We start from the raw sequence: 20,028 nt of genomic DNA on the forward strand, positions 1-20,028 counted from the left end.
GCTCAGTGCTGGCCACGGAGCAAATGCCTGGGAAGCACCGACTGACTGGTGACGTAGACAGCGCCTCCTTTGGGGCTCCTGGCCATGCCCTCCTAGCTGAGGCTTGGGAGAGGAACAGCGGACGGAGAGGAGAGATCTACTGCGCGTGGCTTGCCTGGAAGTGAGACTGTCACCCTCGTAACCAGGGGAGATGGGGCAGGTTAGACCCCTGAATGAGGACTGGAGGACCTGCCCAGGCGGCAGGGCAGAGTTAGCTCCATGGGGTGCTGGGGCTCCTTCCACAGTGCTCGGGGGTGATGCCCCGTGCTGGCCGAGGAGGCAGATGGGGCAGTGCGCGCGAGTTCAAACTGTTGAACAAGGAATCCGCAACGAGGCCAGTGGAGCAGGGGAAAGAACCAGCTCCACAGACAGATGGGTGGAGAAAACGCCCGAGGCATGGAGACAGGTAAGCCAGGCCTCCAGGAAACAGGTGAAGAAACACAGGGTGTCAAGAACAGAAGAAACTGCAGCAACAAAAGCAGTAATGAAGACGCAGAGGGAAAGACAGGTGCCTGCGTGTGTGTGCCAGAATAAACCCACAGCTCAGGGGCCACGTGCGAGTCACGTGTGCAGAGCATGTGCCAGAATAAACCCACAGCTCGGGGGCCACGTGCGAGTCACGTGTGCAGAGCATGTGTGATTGGAGGATGCATTAGCTAAGAGTGACACAGAAGCGAGGAGGCCAGAAGGCAGGGGTTTCAGAATCCCAGAAAAGGTTGAGCGAAGTCTGTATTATGTTAAGGCCCCTGCAGAAAGGGGAGAACAGAAGAGGAGGGGCCAGGAGAGACCGACGGAAGCGGCAGGCCTTGGGGACTGACTCATGAATGGAGGGCGAGGGTGGAATCCAGGCTGGCTCAGGAAGGAGCACGGACGGGTGCTGTGCACGGAGTCACGGGACTTGGGGGGAAGAACAGGTTCCGAAAAGAACGACAAGCAGCTCAGCGTCAGGTGTGATGGCCCCTGTGCTCTGTAGCGGACGCCCCAGGTGCGGGTGGTCCATGGTAACAGCGGACACTTAAACCACCATTGCAAATTTAAGCAGTCAAATACACGTGTTACTATACGGCTTCATTTTTACCTTGATGGTAGGAATGGGCTTTTGGGGCAGAAAAAGTTGTCTCTCCAGGGGTGGAAAAGCTGTGTCTTCTTCTCTCAGTTTAATCTTGTGCTCCGCTATGATCTTCTTGCGCTGTTCAAGGTAAGGTCCAAAACTTGGCAGTTTCTACAAGGGAAACACACGAATGAGAAATCATGTGGGCTTGCAGGGGAGAAAACATGTTAGCTTGTGAGGATATAAACACAAATGTCAGCAAACAAATGCGCGTTTGAGAGAGTTTCATGTGTACTGTAACAGGGTCTTCCCTCCCGGGCCACCAGGGGCTAGAATCTGCTAGGTGCCGGATTCCATTAATTATTAGAAAGGATACGAGGGCAGCGCGCTCTTACCAAGTATGTGTGTCTGAGATGTGAGAATGTCACTGAAAATACATTTCTAAGTGGAAGAGAGTTCGCAACCCTAAACCACAGCCGCCCGCTGAAACCAAGAGCTGTTACTTAGGCCATTGGTTTGGTGTGTACAGACAGAAGGTGAGAACCATCGATGTTCTTCCCCCTTCATCCGGATTTTAGCACAGTGTAGACATGGCCACAGCCCTGGCAGATGCTTCCATCAATGGCAAAGGTACTTTGCCAAAGTTCTAACCTGTGTCCCTATGTTATTGTGTTCAAATTCTTACTACATCTCTTTAAAGTTGGTAATGAATGTTGATTGCAATTTGTCGGGAGAGCTGAAAACAAAATGGTAAAAATATTGACTTCTCAGTACAGAAAATAAATTTTATTTTGCGTGAAGGAGACCAAAATAGAAGTGAAAAAGCAGAGGAAATACCCGAGTGCTTAAACCAGCTCTATCAGTATTCAAAATCACGCCATTGAGCTTTAAACCACAAGGTTATTCCACTGGATTTCACCAAGTTCATTTAGAAAGATGCTTGGGTGGCATGGGAAAGTGTAAGTGGTTTCGGCTTAACAAGAAAGCGCCCTCACACTATCCACTCATCTAGCTCAGCGATGTTCAACTGGTGCCCCACGGCACACTGGCGCGCCACAAGAATCTGTAAAACATGCAACATCTGGCTATTGAGTCAGGGCACTGGCCTCTCTTCTCTGAGATGGTCTAAAAACAACGATAGCAGCCACCACAGCGGTGGCCATCCAGTGCGAATGCTGTGTCTGGAACCATAACTATACAGGTCATGTGATCGAGTGCATCTTCTTGGTCACTTCACACAGTAAGGTTGTGTCTGATTGGTTAATTCTTGGTCCCAGAAATATACAAGTTATAGGCACCTGATTTTATAAAAACTCACTCTGGAACAAAAAGGGTAGGTAATTACTATCATTGTTCTTTTTCTGTAAAGAATCAATGAAAATTGTGCCTTTGTCCGATTGGCAAAAAAATACATCTTTTGGTGTGCCACAGAACTTTAGTTATTAGTTTATGTGTGCCGTGGGACGAGCAAGGCGCACACCACTGATCTTGCTGATGGAAGCTCGAACACTCCCGCACTCCAAGGCCGGCCAGGTCTCTGGCCCAGCCAGCCCGTAGGTGAGAAAGCACACTTCCTTCAACACACTGGCCCGCGCTCGCCAGGTCGCCAGCAGGGAGGGGAGACGGGACTGAAGGATGCTCTAATCAAGCCAGACTGCAGCTGAAAATTCACATGAGCCGAGCACATTTATGTGGCAATATTGAAGACTGTTTTTTCCATTATCAACTTACTGTAATTATGTCAACAAGTCAAACAAATGGAAACCATGTGATGAATGATGAATGCCAAATTAATTTATATACAATTAAACTAGAGCTGTGTTCTTCATCACTACACCTTCATGCTTTCGAAATTACGCTATTTAATAATTGCAGTAATGTGAAAGGCTATGATGGAGGGAGAGAATACATTATATCGGGTTTTACCATAAAATAAGTTGATGCTGTCATTTTTAAAAGCATGAAATAAATAAGAGTATAAAACAAATCCTCACCACTTAGCACATACACGAGCCTCTTTAATGGAGAAAATATCATGCTTGTTTGAAATGTCCTCCTTCAAAGTGCCTTTTTCCAGTAAGGTGGTGGGGATTACTCTCGGTGTCAAAAATTCCCCAGGGACCCACTGACATCTTACAACGTAGCAGACACTTCTGCACATGACAGAGTCTTGTTGGGGTGCCCCCTCTCCATTCTTCTCTTGCCCACCACGGCCCCTTACTTCCAATCTCGTATTCTTGAAGATAATCGGGCTCATTGTATCGAAACCCATGACCCCCGGTCCTCGCGGAGCCCCTGGGTGGCGGGTTTGGTGGAAGCCCGCCGCGCTGTCCTGCCTCCCCGACCAGGTCTTACCTCGCCCAGCACCCTCGAATCCCACCTTGGAGTTCCCTAAGTCCTCCCAGAAAGTCATTCTTGGAACTTCCCGATTCCTCTCCTTTTAAACACAGACCAGAGGAGACTTTCCCCTCATTTTTATTATTCACTGTCCAAAGGGAAAGAAATGAAGTAGTTCAATTTAAACAATGGTGATTTCAAATTGTTCCAGTGATGGAAATTAGTAACAACAACAGAAAATCCCTCGGTGCTGAACAGAACGCAACCTCAGTAAATATCTACTGGCCTGATATTTTCTGTAATTGTTTGCAGTGGTCGACCATGTTGGCCGTGTTTAAATTATGCAGCCTTCCCCTGGCTAATGGTGTTATGATTCTAAGACGTGCTCATTTTTATAATTAGCCCTAAGGAGAGGCTCTCCACTGACTGTGCTGTGGACTCCTACAGGATTCGCTCTGGGTGTTTGCTAGAAGACTCAGTGGAAAAGCAGGAAAAATGTTGCCAGATTTTTCTTTACACTGAAAGCACAGCCACACACAATGTCAGCGACAGCCCTGCCCGCCCCCTGGTCCTCAACCCCAGTGGACGAGGGTCCCTTAGGGTGTAGTCCTCCCTGCTACACAGACGGTCCCAGGCACCGGCAGCTTCAAGAAGTCCAAGGCTTTTCTGCATTAGTATAAGAAAGTTAAATGCTTTTTATAAACTAAGTTTTGCTTTTTTATCTTCACCCGAGGACACTTTTTAAAATTGCTTTGGAGAGAGAGAAAAACATCGATGTGAGAGAGAAGCATCAGCTGGTTGCCTCCAGGACACGCCCCAACCAGGGATGGCACGTGCCCAGACCGGGGATGGAACCCGCAACCAAAAGGTTATGGGACGATGCTCCAACCAACTGAGCCACACTGGCCAGGGCTACAGGCCTTTGCTTTGTTTTTTTTTAAATCACATTGCAGGTATTGAGATGCCTCCAGAATATTTGTGTACCGAACATTTTAAAAGTGAAGTTTTCCAAGAATGAAGAAGATCAATTCTCCCCTGCACCAAAGGATCACCTTTCCACATAACTCCCGTCAGGCATGTGTGTGTTCTGATCTTGCCAAGGAAACAAACCCAAGCAGATGAAAACTCAGGAAGAACAGAGATGAATGCATAGTTGGCCACGGTGCACGAGAGCGATCAGTGATGACTAATAAAGCGCTTAGTTCAAATCTCTGCCTGCACATAGAGCTAATTGATTTCCTATCGCAGGAGGAGCGGCAGCCGGCCGACAGCCAGCAGCAGCCGCAGACCCACATCATTCATTATTTTCCTGCAGAAAGCGTCCTAGCCTGCGGTAACTCGAGGCGAGAGGGTTGAAGCACTGTGTTATATATTTTAAACAAAGGAAAAAGTTCCTTAGAACTCTCAAAAGCTGCTTTGTAACTGATGAACTGAAAAAGCTCAGAAATGGTGTGATTTTTGTTTCAATAGCTTCTCTGGGGATTCATCGCTGATGAATTTGTTCTCACCAGAAGAGCTAAATCCTACTCATTTAAAGATAACAGTAGCTCACGCCGAAACTGCCTGCGCCCAGACAGAAAGAGCATCACATTGCCGAAAGAAAAGTGACAACGCGATGAATCAACAATGATACCTTCAGCCCGCCAAGCTTTAAGGTAAAGAAGTCTATTTGGATTATAATTTATTCATGGATCAATCCAAAGGTAATTGAGCATATTATGGAGCAGAAAAGGGTTCTTGTTCCTAATAGAAGCAGGGACTGCTATCTTCCAGTTTAAATGGCATAATTTTTATGAGAATGGAAGCAAGCTGGCTAACAGCACTGGTCCACGGTACTGAAATGGCTCAACTCTATTTCCCTAGTCACACCCCCTTATCTGCTGGGTGACGATAATGGCAGGAGAAGTAATTACTTTGCCGTCCAAATGGGAACAAGTTAAAAGAGAAAAGGACTTCAGGTTCATACTGAGTGCAGTATATATCGCATATATACACATATATGCTGAGTGCAATATATATATGCCGACATGTATATAATTAGCATAATTGTATAGTCGGAAACCCATGTATATGGGTATGGGTGTTTTCGTGTGTGTTAATGTGTACATGTCTGTGTATACACTGACAAACTGAGAACAATTAGATGTAAAGAATGTGTCAATTTTAAGAAATGACTTTTTTTAATAAAAAAATTCACATATGGCTTAGATTATTGATCTTTTGTCATTTATGCAACAAATACAATACCAAATGCCTACTCTGGGCCAGGCACTGTTCTCTGTTCCAGTACAGGGTCAACAATACCCACATGTGATGTGCACAGTTACCATTGTTAATTTCAGAAGTGTCTGGTCACTCACCGAGGGCTAGGTCAGAGCAAAGTGCAGCTCGAGTGTGCCTGGTTTTTGTAGTCACCCAAAGGCGTGCTACACAGTTATCCTTGGAAACCGATTTCAATCAAATGACCAACAATTAGAGAAAAAAATGAAGAGAATAACCCTTCAAAGGACCTTCAACAACTTGAGAAGGCACTGGCGCACTGTTTGGATACCTCAAGCACAATGTGGGGGTGCACAGGACTGGGCACTGGGGTTCCCCGCCTCTGCTCCCAGTGCCCCGATTTCTGTCACGGTGCAAGGCAGTCTGGGAGCCACAGATGGGAAGACTGTTCTGTCCTGTCTGCGTTCCGTGACTTGTCTTCTTCCCGTCCCTCCATCGTGGGAGTGACCGACTGCTTCTGCGGGACCCCGATTTCAGTCCCCACTCCATTTTATCGTGGCTTAGCTTCAGCCACTCAGGTTTTCCCCGTGAGGAACTGGCACGTAGTGCTGGACCACTGACAGCAGCAAGCAGTGTGTCACGGGAACACCAAACTCGGACACTGAACACAGTGAGAAGACAGAGGGAGGACCGTCTCTGGTATGCGGCCCTAACACTGTGGTGCCCAATGATGCAAACTGGGACACTGGAGTCGGACATCAGAATGTCTGAAATCAGTGAAATATTACTATTCGTTTAAGCTAATACACTTAAGCATGGCACCTGCTGACCTAAAAAACCTGCTGCCTGAATCAGTGAGAAGCAACAGCAGCTTATGCGTCACAGAGAACGCAGCAAGCTGCCGCTCTCAGAACGTGAGCGTGCGGACTTGGAAGTCCCATCTGCACTAAGGTCACACAGCGCCACACTCGTTAGCTGTGTGTCCACGAGCCAATCACATCACCTCTCTGCTACTGATTTTCCTGGTCAACGCGGCGAGAAGGGCAGTGTCCAATTCACAGTGCTGGTGCGGGCACTAATGGTGGGGGGTCTGTAAGCTGAGTGCCCGCCAGCTCACCCCCAGAACCCTCAGCCGCAGAGACCGCACGGAGCGCCAGGCTCTGTGTTTCCGCATTTGCACACGCGCCCCTCGCTAGGAGGGCCCCTCCCCACCAATTCCACAGGGCGCACGGGGCCTGGGCGTTTCGGTCTCAGCTGGGTCTTCATGGCACCTATGTGATCTCCCCACACAGTGTCCCAGACTCCTCCGAGCTCGTTCTCACCCCGCCCCCCTTCCTGCCCGGTCACCACCACCAAGTGCCCCGGCCGCCCCCTCTCGGCATCCTGGAGAGCTAGTTTTTCATTCCGCACGACATAGGGACTCGGTGAGTTTTTTAAAACTTAATAAATGAATACCTTGAATGTATTTAAAATACTCTGCTGGTGGTTTCAAATGTCAGCCAATCCCAAACGATTACTTTCGGGAAGAAATTAAATTATATAAATAGGTTCTTTCAATATTAAGATTTATACAAAGTAAAAATACCATGTTTACACAACAGCCGTGATGCCCAGATTCAAACAACATAAGGTGCCAGACAGAATTTATGCATAAAAGACACTTTGGGACCTCAGAGAGGGGACAGTCAAGAGCGTGGGTAAGGCCCTGAGCCAAGGGCCCTGGCAGAGCTGACACACGGGGTAGGCGGGGGTTGAAGAGCGATGACAATGTGTCCCTGAGCCTGGCTGCGGGCCACTGCTCTTCCCTAGGACCTGGCAAGGAGCTACGTTCTGAGAGATAAGGCGAAGGCAGGTTGATAAGTGGTGAAGGCGGAGGTGGGAGCATTGGGAAACGGGATGAGTGCCCTCCAGGGAAGGTACCCCAGAGAGAGAAGGGTGACACCCTGGAAGAGACATTGGGGACCAGCAGGGAGCCCACCCTCTGCTCTGCGCTAACTAAGACACCAGAGGGCGAGGGGCTCCCTCTGTGCTGTGAAGTGAGCATGGGCAGCTGCGTGGGAGGAGCATGTGGACCCGGAGGGGAAAACCCACCCCAAATGGATCGTCCGCAGAGGCCACAGAGGGACGACTTGCTGGGTGCCATGCGCCACGCAGGGGCTGGGGCCCTTAACCATGGCCGGGCGACCTTATGACACTCTGCTGTCCACCAGGCCCCTAGCAAAGCTACTGCGGGAGGTGGGTGCTGTCCCCATTTACAGCTGAGAAGGCCGAGATTCGGCAAGGTTGTCACCTGTCCCAATTCCCACTATTGAGCCCCTGATCAGACCTGTCTGCAGAGGACAGGCACCACACTCTGCTGTCTCTCACATTTCCTCCCGGTCCTTACAAAGCCTGGGGCAAGAGGAGCATTTGATCTGCACTTGATGGATGCTAAGAGGCATCCGACCCCCGCCAGGCCTCCAGATCCGCACTTCCTCTTTCTCATCGCACGACCTGCGGAGGGGAAAACATTTTGCACCGTAGACACCGTTAAAAAGATGCTGAACACACACCATGTAAAACATCCGTGCTGGTTCAGTCCTGTTTATTACTGGCCTCCCGTTTAATGAGCTCACATTAGCACAGGTGAGAGGCCAGCAGGTTAGGTGCGGCCGTTAATGAAACACGGAGGAGCTGCTGAGAAAGCGATTAGGCGCCCATGTGCACCTAACGCACCTGATGCCGGGGGCGGTGGGGGACGTGCCTTTCTGGGGGAGGTAATGCGGTAAGGGGGGGCAGCCTTAGGAGACCCGCTCTGAGGCTCCATCTGGCTTGGGGACGAAGGCTGCGTGCACCGTGACTCCCTGCGAGGGTCAGTTTTCTCATCTGTAACCCTAGGGGGTTGGACCAGGCGTTGTATAAGGTTCTTTCCAGGGACATGTTTTGTTTTCAAACTCCATTGAACGTCCTCGGGGTCGATGCCCAGGTGGAAGTCGGTGGCGGGAATACCGGAGCGAGTCACAAATGGTAACTCTTCCCCTCCAGTAACCGCAGGGCGGGCTGGACCTATTTAAGCTGTGAATTTTGAACAATATGGATAAGGTTGCTCGAACTCTCGAGGTGGCTGAGCTCATAAACTGTTTCAGGCTCCACTGGTGGAAGGAACCGCCACGGACAGCACAGCTATTTTATCTCATTATTGGGTAACGAAATCTGTGTGGGTAAGTAGTAACAATGAAAATGATTTTTAAAACGAAAGCTAACATGACAACCGGCGCTACACCGTAATTATCTTTACACTGTCCGATGTCTCCTTAGAAAGGTACCGGAAACGCATTCCACACGAACTCAACCCCACACACATATCAGGGGTGGCACAAGGCATGGAAGCGCCATGTCAGTCAGGGCGTGACGCCCACTCGGCTGTGGCCCCCCTGGGGATCTGCCGGAAGTTGTAGGGGGTTGGAGAGGGCAAGCCCGCCCCAGCACAGTGCCACCCACAGACAGATCGCTCGTCCCGAGGGACGGCAGGCAGGCCACCGGCCCGCTGTGAGCCTCAGCTTTCATTCGAGTGAGACCAGTGACAACGGTCACTCCGTTTGCTCATTCTTCACAGCAAGCGGCTGAAACGGGAAGGCAGTGACACATGATTAAAATACAGCTTTCACCATTTTGGAAACTGTGGAGCAGTATACCACCAAAGTGTTATTTTATTATATTGTTGAGCATTCATACCACTGGTGTTGATGCTCAATATAATAAAGAACGTAAAGCTGAAGTGAGTATCCGCATCATAAAAACGTCACCAAAGGTTAGCTGCACATAGAGAAAACCTTCCGGAGCCACAGTGCTCCCAGTGCCGCAGGAGGACTAGCAGGGAATGATTTGCCTCTGAAATTTACTTTCAAAATGCTACTCTTTTCATGGCTAAAAGCTGCAGAGCCTGTCAAGAGCAAAAGCCAATGAGACGAAATGGAATAAAAATTACTTCATACACGGGGAGGGGAGCAGAGGAAAACAGAAAAATAGGGCGATGAAGGAAAGAGAATGGCTAGAAATAAAAAAAAAAAAAGAAACAAAAAAAACCCCACAGAGGGTTCAAGCTGTCCATGGAGCAAGAGTTGAAGATTAATCAATAATTCCCACTCGTATTCAGCACAATGCCTAACATTTTCCTGCAGGGGCTCTCCCGGGGGGCAGCTGTAAGCCCTCTCGCCTGCAAGCGTGGCGCAGGACATAAAACATCACATTTTGATTCAACTGAAAATCCTATTTGGAGTTACAGGTCAGGACATATTGGAAAAAATGGTTGTCATTTTGAAAGTCAGTGTTTAGGGTTTCTATGCTAAGGAGGAGATTTATATGTTGGAGGAAGAAATGAAAGTTAAGTGTGAGTTTTTGGTTGAAAGGAAAGAGCTGTCTAAGATAATTGATCCCCACGTTAGCAGGAAGTGTTTAGCGTGGGGTAGTGCTCCACACGGGGTCACTTCTGCAGACACAGAGACGCCGGCCCCCAAACCAAGAGGGAACTCGTCGCCAACCCCGCGGCCAGGAAGGCCTTCCTTCACTGCCTGCAGACATGGGTCTACTCTTCCTCACGCCCGAAGCTGTGTGACCTTCATTTACACACTCACGCTTCCTCAGTAGATAACACGCCTTTCGAGGGCAGGACATTTCTGGGATGTGTTTGATATTCCCCTCAGTTCTTTGCACACAACTGGCCCTAAGTGAGCAGTTCATGAAGGAAGGAAGGAGTAACATCAACAAAAAGCTACACTGAAGGAAGGTGAGCTCACCAACGTGGTCACCGCTGAACGGTGACAGCTGGTCCAGTCCGACCAGACACGTTTTACATGGCACATCACATTGAGAAAGGCTCTCTCTACGCGCAGGGCCTGCCCACAGTGGGGTTCATCTGGAGCTTACTGAATGAACAAGTAACATCTGGCCTGGCTCGTAATATTCCATCAACCAACCCCTGATAAACACAAAAACCGCATCCCTCTGAACGGCAGTGACATCCCACAGCCTAGCAGCACCCGTAGCATTCGGGTGTTGTAAAGAACAGCTCCCACTGTCCATTTAGACTCAATGTCTCGGAGTTCAGTAAAAGTCATTCCTCTGTCTTTTGTGGGTTCTTCGAAGTTTTCTATGGAGAAAGTAATAAGGACCAACTATGTCACTCTCCTGTGGAAAATGGAAAATGGAAAAAATGACATAATTATAGAAACCGTTATTTAATCAAAAGTTTACTTGGAACCACCCTACATCTAGGCAATTATGGCATGAAGTCAAAGATTTAGCGCCAGGGGAAGAAGAATTCACCTGAATTTCCGGGCTTCACGGAGCCATATGGCTGCGCAGGACACGCCGCTGGCTTCAGACACCCTGCCCTTGGCCGCCACAGTCTGTCACCAAGGTGAGCCTCACGCCCGGCAAAGGCCGAAACCACAGAATGGGGATGGCAGCCACAGAAGCAGCCGTTAGGTTCGGGGCAGAATAATCTGTTTACAGACCGCTGAGCCTCCTCAGACATCAGCCGGTTGCTGAACACATCCCCCCCCTGCCCCCCCCCGTCCAGGTACGGCCGGAGCTGGCACACAGTCGGCCCCCACTCAGTGTCCGTCCTTACCACCAACATCATTGTTATCACAAACCCTGGCAACGTGTCGCACAGCTTCCCTCCTATTATTCACTAACAAGTGCTTTAGCATATTTTGCCATGTGCTTAATGTTATGCTCAACGTCTCCCCTCCCTCCAGGAAGCCGTTTCTCCAGCTTCCGTAAGGACGCCAGTGGATCACGCATGTTTTAACGTGATGGAGGGCTGCCCGTGTCACGTTTAGACGGCGTTCGCTCTCTCAAGCTGAGATTGCTCACGTAGTTCTGTAATTTTACGGTCCGCGTATTTAAATTAGTACAATTAAGGGAATGAAGACGCGATGGTGGAGAAGTGAGTGTGCCCGCCGGTGCTGAAGGCATGGAGGAGGATCGCTGCGTGGCCCAGAGTGGAGGCTGCCTCCCGGGGGCGGGGAGGACGCGGAGGTCTGAGCCCATGAACCCGGTGCTCCAGGAACATCCGGCCGCCAGTCAGTTCTCCGCGACGACGTCTTCTCGGAAGAGGGGGACTGGAACCCACCAGGGTCTCCCGTCCCTGCGTGAGGGCAGGGATGGCTCTCCTGATTTCCACGGATTACCACATCCATGACGCGGCGGAGGGGAGGCATGCTCACTTGCCAACCAGAACATGAAAAAGAAATTAAAACGTTGGCAGGCACTTTGTCTCCAGTTTGTTGGACAAGGAAGGAAAAGACTTCCCACCCGTTTATGGAAATGAAGCCTTGTCGGTGGAGGGCGTTTTAGTGAAGACGACAGCAGCCTGTCCCTTCACACTAACTGGCAGGGTAGCAGCTACGGCTGCAGCAGACCGTTCTGCTTCTCCTCAGTGTGGGTCAGCGCGTGTTTTAAAGACTCCGTCTGAAATAAATTTGCAAGGCCCAATAATTTCCCCCTCACGTCTGTGAATGCAGAAAGAAACTGGAGGGGATGATTCTTTGCCCTCTTAAAGCCCCGGAGAACTTGGTAGCCTAGCCTTGGTCATACATGTAACCGTGTAAGTGACTGTGCGTTTGCTGTGCATATGTGCGCATCCATGTGAGTACCTGTGAGGCATGCATGCGCTCCCCGGTACTCGGAATTCTGCAGGAAGGCTCCCGGCCTCCCGGTGCAGGGAGTTCAGCCGGTGGGCAGCATTTGGCCGCTTGCAGGGTTCTGGACAATGTTTGCTGTTGGTCATCAGAAGGGAAGGGTTAGGACATGTAACAGATGAAGTGATCTGGTTCCTCGTCAAGCTTTGGGGATATATTTAGTAGAGGAAGAAGAAGTGAATTGAATGAATAAATCGGGTTTGGGGGGTTATCAATGGAATTAATTAATCCCCCTGGCCCAAGGCCCCATGAGGGCGATTTCAGAAAGTGGCATTTTAAACAGAATGAAGATGAGACTTTAATTTCCTTTTGTAGAACTTTCCAAGACAGTGTGTTTTTCTCCATCTATCGGCCTCTGGGAGGAGACCTATTCTGGCGTATTAGAATGCCTGTTACAAGTACCCCCAAAACACTGAAAAATTTCACCGTTACCCATTGTAAGTTGAAGCACCGGTGTATTTCATCACGTTTAAGATGTCATCATCCACTGCCCTTATGCACACGGCACGAGGAAAAATATAAGCGAAACAAATTGTCCACATTGTTACTGTCCTCACACTCAGAGCCTGCTAATTCAGAGATGCCAGCCCTCCATCCACTGCGAGACATCCTGGTTCAGAGACCTTGAACCAGAAGACAATTCGTGTCTCAGAATCACAAATGGCACGTGCTCCCGTTACTTAGGGGCCCAGTTCTGAGTTCCTCCTCACTGTCAGCATCCATGATGGATGGGGCCTCGTTGCCCCTAGAGCGATGCCACCTGAAAATGATGTCATCATCCCTCAAATTCTGTTTACGAGTAGAAGTCTGAATCGTGGAAGTATGGAACAAAACAAAGCAAGCAAGGTGTTTGTACAACAGAGATGGCAGAGAGGAGTCACCAGTGTGTGTGGCTTGGGTGACATCCAGGTGTGACCACTTCTGAGACAGGTCTCTGTTGTTTTTTGAATCCCCCTTTCCCCACCCAACTCCTCTAGAGGCAGGCGATGCTGAAGGTTTTTTTTTTTTTTAAATTAAAGAATATGTACAGTATGCACTTATATCTTGCAATGTGAGTTCAAAAAGAATATTATAATCGATATTGTTTCTTCAAAGAAAATCAAGACCTTGACCATTTTCGAAGGGCACGATGTCCCTCTTGTAACTTCTGCGTAAATGTCTTTGTATGAGCAAAATACCTGAACAGGGGACAGACTTCCGGTTCCCAGGGGAAGCCTCTGGTGACCAGCGTTCAGGGGTTAACACTAGCACTCCCCCTTAGAGATACGGCTTCTAGGAGAGAAGGAGCTGCAGGCAGAAAGATACGAAAGACTGTGTCCAAAGACGTGGCCAGCCACGCCCTGCACCTAAAAGCTGACGTGGGCTACGTCAGCCAGCAGCCCGAGGAAAGCAGGTTTTCCCTGAGTGAGAATGAGTCAGAAAGTCCTGTTTTGTTAGGATAAAACCACACACACGCACCACATGTTTCTGTTAGTCATCGATGGCGGAGCTGTGCAGGCGGGGACTCTCAGGGACTCAGGTGCCGACCACTGCCCCATTCCTAAGTAGCCCTTCCGGCCCTGCAGGGACACTTTAACCCAGCCCTGGGGTCAGAGGGGCTGTGAGACTGACCCCGCTTCCTCTCTCACCCTCGGGAGTCCTTTCCCCTCTCCTGCCCATGGTTCTCCTTTAAATGCCATCTACTCACTGCTGAACAGAGGAGGGCCTCCTGGAGACGGACTCCCTCTGAGCTACGCCAGAGAAGCTGATCCTGGTCACCCAGCAGCCTGACTCCGGGGCACACGTGACCCCAGTGGCCTCCTGCCCCCTCAGCAGGGTGTCCAGTCCACTCACAGAATTAAAGGCTGGGCACCGACTCTGGGCTCTTCTCCTGCTCGTTTCTTCCAAACGGTCTTGCATCTCATGTTTGCGAGAAAAGTGCTTGAGGACTAGAATTGGCCACAGTGAGTTTTTTGATTTGTCCTCAAAGTGGGTTTTGATTTTAGTACTTTAAAATGTTCCAATATAGGAGACTGGCTAAATGGGCACTCATTCTTCAAAACCCTAGACGAGCACTAAACAGAAAACCATTACTTAGGAGGACTCTAAGAAGTACCTAACGTGCTTGCTTAGCACAGAAGGCGGAAAGAAGGCAGGTTTACAGCAGAATGAGGTGGCATGAGCCCAGTTTAGTTTAAGAAATGACAGTTCCTCCGTGTGTACGCGGCCCTGCGCACGGTCAGGGCCTCCAAGCAGCGAGATGAGAGATGGCCTTTTCTGGACGCAGGCATTTTGCTAATTTTCTACAGTGAACACATATTACTTTTATAATCAGAAGAATGCTATTAAAACAAATATTGTCTTAAAAGGCACACTAATGGGAAATATAAAAACCTTGGTGGGAATAAAATTACAATGATTATTATGGCCAAGTTGTTATCCTGGTTTTTTAAAAAATATGAGTGGCAGACCCTAATTTAGAACGGTAACTGTGAAGCAAATCTAGGCTGTGGGGAGTGCGTATTAGTGACTAAGCAGCAATGTGATAGGCAGGCCTCGGGCCTGCTTCTAAAACACGACTGAGTACGTATGAGATCGGAAATGCCTGTCTGCTCCAGCAAAGCTTTGTATCGGGCTACAGGTTTCTATTTCTGAGAACATGACCAAGTCTCCATCCTGTATGTGGTGTTGGCAAATTAATGAACCTCCGAAAATGAAGCTGTAATGTTACCTTTCTGAGAATTAAAATTCTAAGGCTAGCTTTTATTAGAGTGGGTCATTTTCCATGTATAGTCCTCAAAGGAGATACACATTCCGATAGATATACATATGAAAATGTTTACACACAAATACACAGAATAAAACTTTGTCCCTACAAAGTTGAGCTGCCTAAAAACTTGTTTCCTGAACGTCCGTGAGCCTAAAAATATTGCATCTCCAGAAGGCTCTCTGGTGGCGAGTGCCACCTGCTCACCCAGGCAGAATGCAGAGAGCTCGAAGTGCTGCAGAGCCCCGTGTTGCCCTCGCACCTAATTCCCGTGGGCCCATTTGTGCACTGAAAATGAGGAGCATTTAATGGCGGGGGACGTCTTTTGTAGGCCCGTCTTTTTATGGAGAAGTGGGCGAGTATGGGACAAGTTTCCTCAAAATAGTGAAACCAACTTGAAAAAATCTGAAGCAAAGACTACAGATTAGAAGCAGTGTGTTTGGTCAGGTGCCATGAAATGATTCTGTGCTTCGGAACCTGAGGATGAGTCGCAGAAGGAGCTTTGCACTGCGCTGGGCTCCGTGAGGCCAGCTCAGCACCTGGCAGCAGTGACAGTGGTGGTGGGCGGCCTGTGGGCGGAGCCCACTGGGGAGGTGGTTCCGCTGCCTTTTTAACAGGACACTCACCTCAAAGGAATTGTTTCTTGAGTCATCGCTCAAATCGCCTTCTTGGTGAGACCTTTCCTAACATCCTACGGCAGCTGAAATCTGTCCTGCCTCCCACCCCTCCCCACCCCCACTTAAACCTTTTTTCCCTCCTTAGCACTCGGGCCTTTCAGCCTGACCTATACTTTGCTAACTTATTTTGTTCGTTGTCTACCTCCATCCCCAGAAAATCGTGTGTCCTGACGATTTGTTCACTAGATATCCTCGGGGCATGGCTCAGTGACCCACGATAGGAGCTCAGTAAATGTTTCCTACAGAAATCTTGTGTGGGCACACCTGCCAAATTGTCCCTGAGTATAAGAATGACAATTGTCACCCCAGGCCCGAGGCCCCGTGTAGGGGAGTCACTGTAGGCTGCTCGCAGGATGCCCGTGTTTCGGAAGAAAAGCACCTGTTGACCCCTCGGGACTTTATAAGAACCAAGTCTGGTGTAGGAGAGGAGACCCCACTCCAAACCCCGACAAGGAACTGGCCCGAGTATGTTCTTAGAAACAGTCAGGTCCCGGGCTTGCTCGCCGCAGAGACAAACCAGCTGGTGTGCGCTGGACACAGCCTTCAGCCACTGGTTCAGCAGGTTTTAAGCTGAGTAACGAGGCACAGGTACCACATCAGACACTGCTGGGGAGAGAGCACCCTGCCCCGAGTCTACACGCCGACTATGACTGAGGGAGGTTCACCCCATGTTTCAGGACTAGCACCGGACACGCGGTACGCTCCCTTGAATCGTGAAGGACAGTGGCGCTTTCAGTAGCTGAGATGACAAAATGGCATTAAAGGCCACGGGAACGCTGCCCAGAGAGGTCGCACACATCTTAGGGACAGCAAACAGCCTCGAGTAGGCCTCCCGACTCGCAGGCCTGTTTGCTGGCGGGCATGCCTCCGAGGGAGATCGTTCTAGAAAGACAGCTGGCTAGTTACACTGGAGCGTGGCCTGTCCAGTGTGTTCTGTTATCGGACACCCAGCTGTGCAGGGGGACAGACTCCGGCGGCCGTCTGCGCTTTATCTTCTTTTGTTTTCACTCAGTGATAGGGAGAAACATGAGTAGTCAAGTGAGCCAATATTTGTAAGGGCCAGACCGTAAACCTTAAGAACTACAGAATTCACCCAACCTCTGATGTTTAAGAGGTAAAGGTTGGATGTTCCAGAAGAGAGTCACGTACTTGTTTCTCAAGGGCCTCCCAGACACCCTAACCCTATCTTGCTCGTCAATCTTTCCAGGACTCTGAATGGTTAAGAAATTCTTCCTCATTTCCAAACCAAGCCTTTTGCTCAGCATCGTCACTGATCTTACTGAATCTCGCCCCCTCGTTTGTGTGCACAGAGGGTTACCGTGTGGCACTGTCCAAGTCAGCCTGCTGTCTGCCTGAAGGGGGTCGGCGAGGAAGGGTTGTTGAAGTGTTCTACTGTTTTCTCAAGTCCCTGCTGCTCCCATCTCTTTGCTGTCTTCGTATTTCTTTCTGAAACCTGACAACAGTAATGTATTATTTTGATCTAGGAAGAGTGTGACTATTGTAGAGACTAGTGGGTGATCACTTTGTGACTCTTCTGTGCCTTCGATTAACTTTTTGTCCTCAGTCACCCGTACATGGTACGTGAAATGGAAGCCTGTCCATACCCTCAGATACCTTTCCTCTATTCTTGGATGTAGTGAGATCAGACCGTCCTCTTCGACCTTCACAGCAGAGGCTGATGACCCCGTAGCCAGGGGGTGGAGAATCGTGGTCCTGACACATTTGTTTAAGTTTTAAAGGTAAAACTTCAGTTGTCAGTTGATGAAACAGAGGCTGGAATTTTTTAATGCTAACGATAACACTGCAGGTTCTCATCTGAATTCGGAAAACTGGGTATTTTTTAGATATCACAGACATATTTGCTTTGCCCACCAGTCAGTACTAAGATATACACACAAAGAGTTTACCATACTTCTGTAGTTAAAATTTATTTTTCTAATAAATTCTGCTTCTAATATTAAGGCTGGGCTTTGGCGAGTTCATTGCGACTGGTTCCTTTATTATTCTCTGAAATTGCTACTATCAAGTGAATTTAAGAAAACCAGTAAAAATTTAACTGAATAGGGTTTGAAATATAGTGCCTTCAATGGCCCAGAGGACTGTCTTACTTTCTAAATCTGATAAACAACATAAATACATGAAGAAAAATATATATGCTTCTTGACATCGCATTTATATACTAGCTTATTTATGAAATTTGTCTTTATTGGTCCTTCGAATATAAGGAAATCAGCCACCTAGGTGCTTTAAAACGGGTGAGAGCGTTTATTAACTAAGAAAACATACACAGGTGCCCATCAACAGTCACTCTTGTGTGTGTGTTTTATTCCTTCATTCACCTTCCCCTCCTTTTTCTATCTTATTTTCTATCTAATCTTTAGGAGATTTTCTCTAAAGCTGCATCACACCACCCTAATGTCCTGCTTCCCGTGTGGTCTTGGGGTGCTAGACAGACGCCTTTGCTGAGCGGCCCGGGGGGCGCAGGGCTAGGCCTGCTGCTGACAAGGCGGGGGTGGGGTGGGGGGGCTTGCGTGTCCCGGGTTCCCGTGCAGTGACGAGTGTGTGTCCCCAGCCCACAGGGCCTGCCCTTGGCGAGTCCAGCCCTGTACTTTAAATCATGATACGGAGGTCCTCACAGTGCATGCTGCTCGGATTTTGTTTTATTGAGCAACTTCGGGAGGAGTATGTTACAGTCCCAATTTCTCTGTGAAAGTCGCTGATCAATTGGTGGACTCGGGGTTTGGAACGACACAGGCCTGACCCGCAGACCCGGGGGACATGTCCCAGCAACCTTCCCCATCACTTCGCTGAAGCAGACAGCTCCCGGGCCCTGCTCCAAAGAACACAGATTTCTGGCATTTCGATGTGTCATTAGCTGGACCAGGCAGATTTTAATCTCTAGTAAAATAATTCCCCTAACCCTTACGTTATTTCTCTTAATACTTTGTTAGGAGAAAAGACAAACAGTCATGTTGAATGGGTCACATGCTCTAACAGTATAATCTCAGCAACTTTCCTAAGCAGTTTCAAACCACGGAGAGACAGAGCTCCCCCGGGGACAGCCCAGGGAAACTGGAGCACCGTGGTAGATTAGTCGAAGCCCAGGCTCCATGGGTCGGTGCCCACGCCCCACTGGTGTCTGGCCTCCTGTGCTATTTCCTCCAACACGCTGCTCTGCTGACTGAGGATGAAACAATGTATCCTCCAGGGTCGAGCCCTCCAATTTGGGTGGATATTAGGAATAAAATATTCGGTTCCAATGGATGGAAGTCTACTGAGAAAAGCTAGATGCTACTTAAATTCGCCTGCATGTTTGAACACCCTGAACCATCTGCCCCAGCCCTCCGGCCCCGAGTATTTGTGCATCCGCGCAGAGAGCTGCTTTTCCGACTTTCTCTCAGTGATGTGCCTGAGACCTTTGCCATGGAGATTTAGGAAAGTCACTTCCCCCTTTTATCGGCTGAGCCGTGGGGACCGTACGTACTCTGCAAACAAACTGTGGGCTCTCACGTGCGATGTTAGAGGACACTTAACTTTTCCCGTGGGTGTGGAAGGACAGCTCTAGTTTTTCCCTGAGTGACATCTGGAGGAAAATAATTAGTCATGTGAAACCACAATTTCTATCCCATTTTTTTAGCTATAACTTCAGAATCTCTAAACAAGATCCTTTTAGGATAAAGTAATTGTCAAGAAAGAAACAAGCCAATCAGTTTTGGACGAAATAAATGGTTTCAGGACCTTTGTCATAGTGACTGCCCAAATGACCTCTCAGGTCGAGGTCTTCAGCAAAGAGGAAATGTTCTTAAAAGAACCACCTTTCCCTGGGTAGGTGAGAAACTGGGTGAACGGAGACCGAACGTGTACGACTCTTCTCTATTTTATGTGGGTCCATGTCCGTTTCAAATGACTCTCTTGACCCCATGAGACAATTTTTTAACAAGCAAACCGAAAAAGTACCGCGTCTTAGACATTCGGATTCTCTCGTCACTCAGCGGAAGCGCCTCACTGGCCGTGGAAAATTAAATAGATGTCAGGAAACGGAGCACACCACCAGCAGCACGGGAAGTGCAGGGAAGCGACACAGCCAGGTGGAGGGTAAGAAGGTCTTCCTTGGCGTGGGCAAGGCTCACACCAGCCACAGCCAGAGCCTCACGGGAGCTCTGGGCTCAGGCGGAGTTGTCACAATGCTGCGGTGTGTGGAGAAGGGGACCCACACGCAGGTCGGCAGCGGACATCCCCGAGTGCTAGGCTGGGAAGCTCGACTCTGGGTGG

General features: G+C 49.1%; 1 protein-coding gene across 2 annotated transcripts in view; it reads right to left on the reverse strand.

Annotated features, from left to right (window-relative positions):
- Positions 1-20,028, reverse strand: part of DPYD (dihydropyrimidine dehydrogenase) — a 548,339-nt gene that overhangs the window by 11,504 nt on the left and 516,807 nt on the right. For both annotated transcript variants that reach the window (XM_024570281.3, XM_053915805.1), the window contains one exon: positions 1,118-1,261. In XM_024570281.3, coding sequence (XP_024426049.2) covers positions 1,118-1,261 — 144 coding nt within the window. The remainder of the gene's footprint in view (positions 1-1,117; positions 1,262-20,028) is intronic.

This window comes from Desmodus rotundus, chromosome 12 (assembly GCF_022682495.2).
Source record: "Desmodus rotundus isolate HL8 chromosome 12, HLdesRot8A.1, whole genome shotgun sequence".
NCBI classification, from domain to species: Eukaryota; Metazoa; Chordata; class Mammalia; order Chiroptera; family Phyllostomidae; genus Desmodus; species Desmodus rotundus.